This window comes from Austrofundulus limnaeus, unplaced genomic scaffold (genome assembly GCF_001266775.1).
Source record: "Austrofundulus limnaeus strain Quisiro unplaced genomic scaffold, Austrofundulus_limnaeus-1.0 Scaffold59, whole genome shotgun sequence".
Taxonomy (NCBI): domain Eukaryota; kingdom Metazoa; phylum Chordata; class Actinopteri; order Cyprinodontiformes; family Rivulidae; genus Austrofundulus; species Austrofundulus limnaeus.
This window is the reverse complement of record NW_013952461.1, coordinates 1,146,621-1,148,040: the sequence shown is the minus strand read 5'-3', so window position 1 is coordinate 1,148,040 and position 1,420 is coordinate 1,146,621. Positions and strand designations below refer to the sequence as shown.

The 1,420-nt window shown below is 35.3% G+C and overlaps 1 protein-coding gene across 4 annotated transcripts in view; it reads right to left on the bottom strand.

Moving 5' to 3' along the window:
* The window catches only part of im:7151449 (complement decay-accelerating factor), a 12,116-nt gene that overhangs the window by 9,249 nt on the left and 1,447 nt on the right, over window positions 1-1,420 (bottom strand). For all 4 annotated transcript variants that reach the window (XM_014009562.1, XM_014009561.1, XM_014009563.1 and 1 more), the window contains exons 2-3: window positions 770-955; window positions 559-658 (exon numbers count right to left, since the gene is read on the bottom strand). In XM_014009562.1, the coding sequence (XP_013865016.1) occupies window positions 559-658; window positions 770-955 (286 nt within the window). The remainder of the gene's footprint in view (window positions 1-558; window positions 659-769; window positions 956-1,420) is intronic.

Here is a 1,420-nt window from a genome sequence, read left to right as displayed (position 1 = left end):
GTTTTTTTTTGTTAAATAGGGGCAGATATTAGATTTTTTCCTTCCTCAGCTTCCTTTCATTTTATGAGATTTGTTTCTTTTTTTGTATTGAAATTTTCGTTTTTAATCGAAATGAATAAACTATTAAACTAAACTAAACTAAATTTAGAAACACAACTATGTGCAAAACATAACTGTCCACCTTTGCCTTGTGAAAGACTAATAATCATTCAAGCAGAAGCTAAATCCTTGTGGTTAAAGCCTCCGTCTTGGCATTACCTAATTTCCCTCTGGGCTCAACAAAGCAGTTGTGGCTTCCTCYACTGCTGAAACATAATTTGGCAACAACCCTAGCTGACATTTGGAGCATTCTTTTAGAGATGTTTAAAGCGTTACTATAAGTGTGAGATCATGTCACTTGTAGCTCTGTGAGTCAGATTAATGACATGATTGCATAAAAAACAACAATAAAAACAAAAAAACTTTGGAAAGCAACATTGCCACCAGCTGATAGGAGCAGCAAAATTCAAACATAATGTGAGCAAATAGTGGAAATCTAATGTGTTCATCCATACTTACCCTTCATCACAAGTTACTTTAATCATATCACCATACAGAGTACCATGAAAGATATGAAACTTCATATTTTTCTGTTCTTCAGGAACACCACAGTCTTTTTCTGGAACATAAAACATAACCGATCACTTCAGAACTCCCATCTCTCACAATGGCTGTCAACAGCTGCAGTCGCCTGACGAGCTACTGTTTTTTTTAATTAGATAAAACTCACTAATGCAGGTAAGATCCGGTTCAGTCCATTTCCCACCACGACAYGTTAAAATCCCAGAGCCGCTGTCTTCGACGTATCCATTGGCACATTCTAACACGGCCTCAGAGCCTTCAGGGAAATCATTCCTTAGAAGAGTTTCAGTGGTCGGGACCATGTTTGGCCCCCCCTCAGGAATCAAACAGTCAGCTGGAGGAGAAAATTAAAAAAAACAAAACAAGAGTTGTTAATCATGTAAGCCTTTAACAGGTAACTGAAAACAACAAAACAATAAAAAAGCTAGAGGGTAAAATAATTCATGCAGGGCTGTGAAATTAATCGAGTTAACTCATATTGATTAATTTTAGTGCTGGACAAAGATTAAACATTTTAATCGCGATTAATCAAACTTTTTTTTTTTTTACAAACAATCACTTTACTATGGCTGAATATGTAGGTTTGTATGTCGCAATGCATTCCATGTCAGTGCATGCCAGGTCATGTTCGTAAATGAGAAGTGGTTCTTCAAATAGTTTACCTGGATAAATAAAGGTTAACTAAATAAAACAATATAAAAAAACTCCATGTGGAACACATTATGTACAGTTTTTTTTCATTTTTGTCTTCTTATGGCTTATTTGATTTGATTTATTTATGTTTTGCCGACAACTGTGA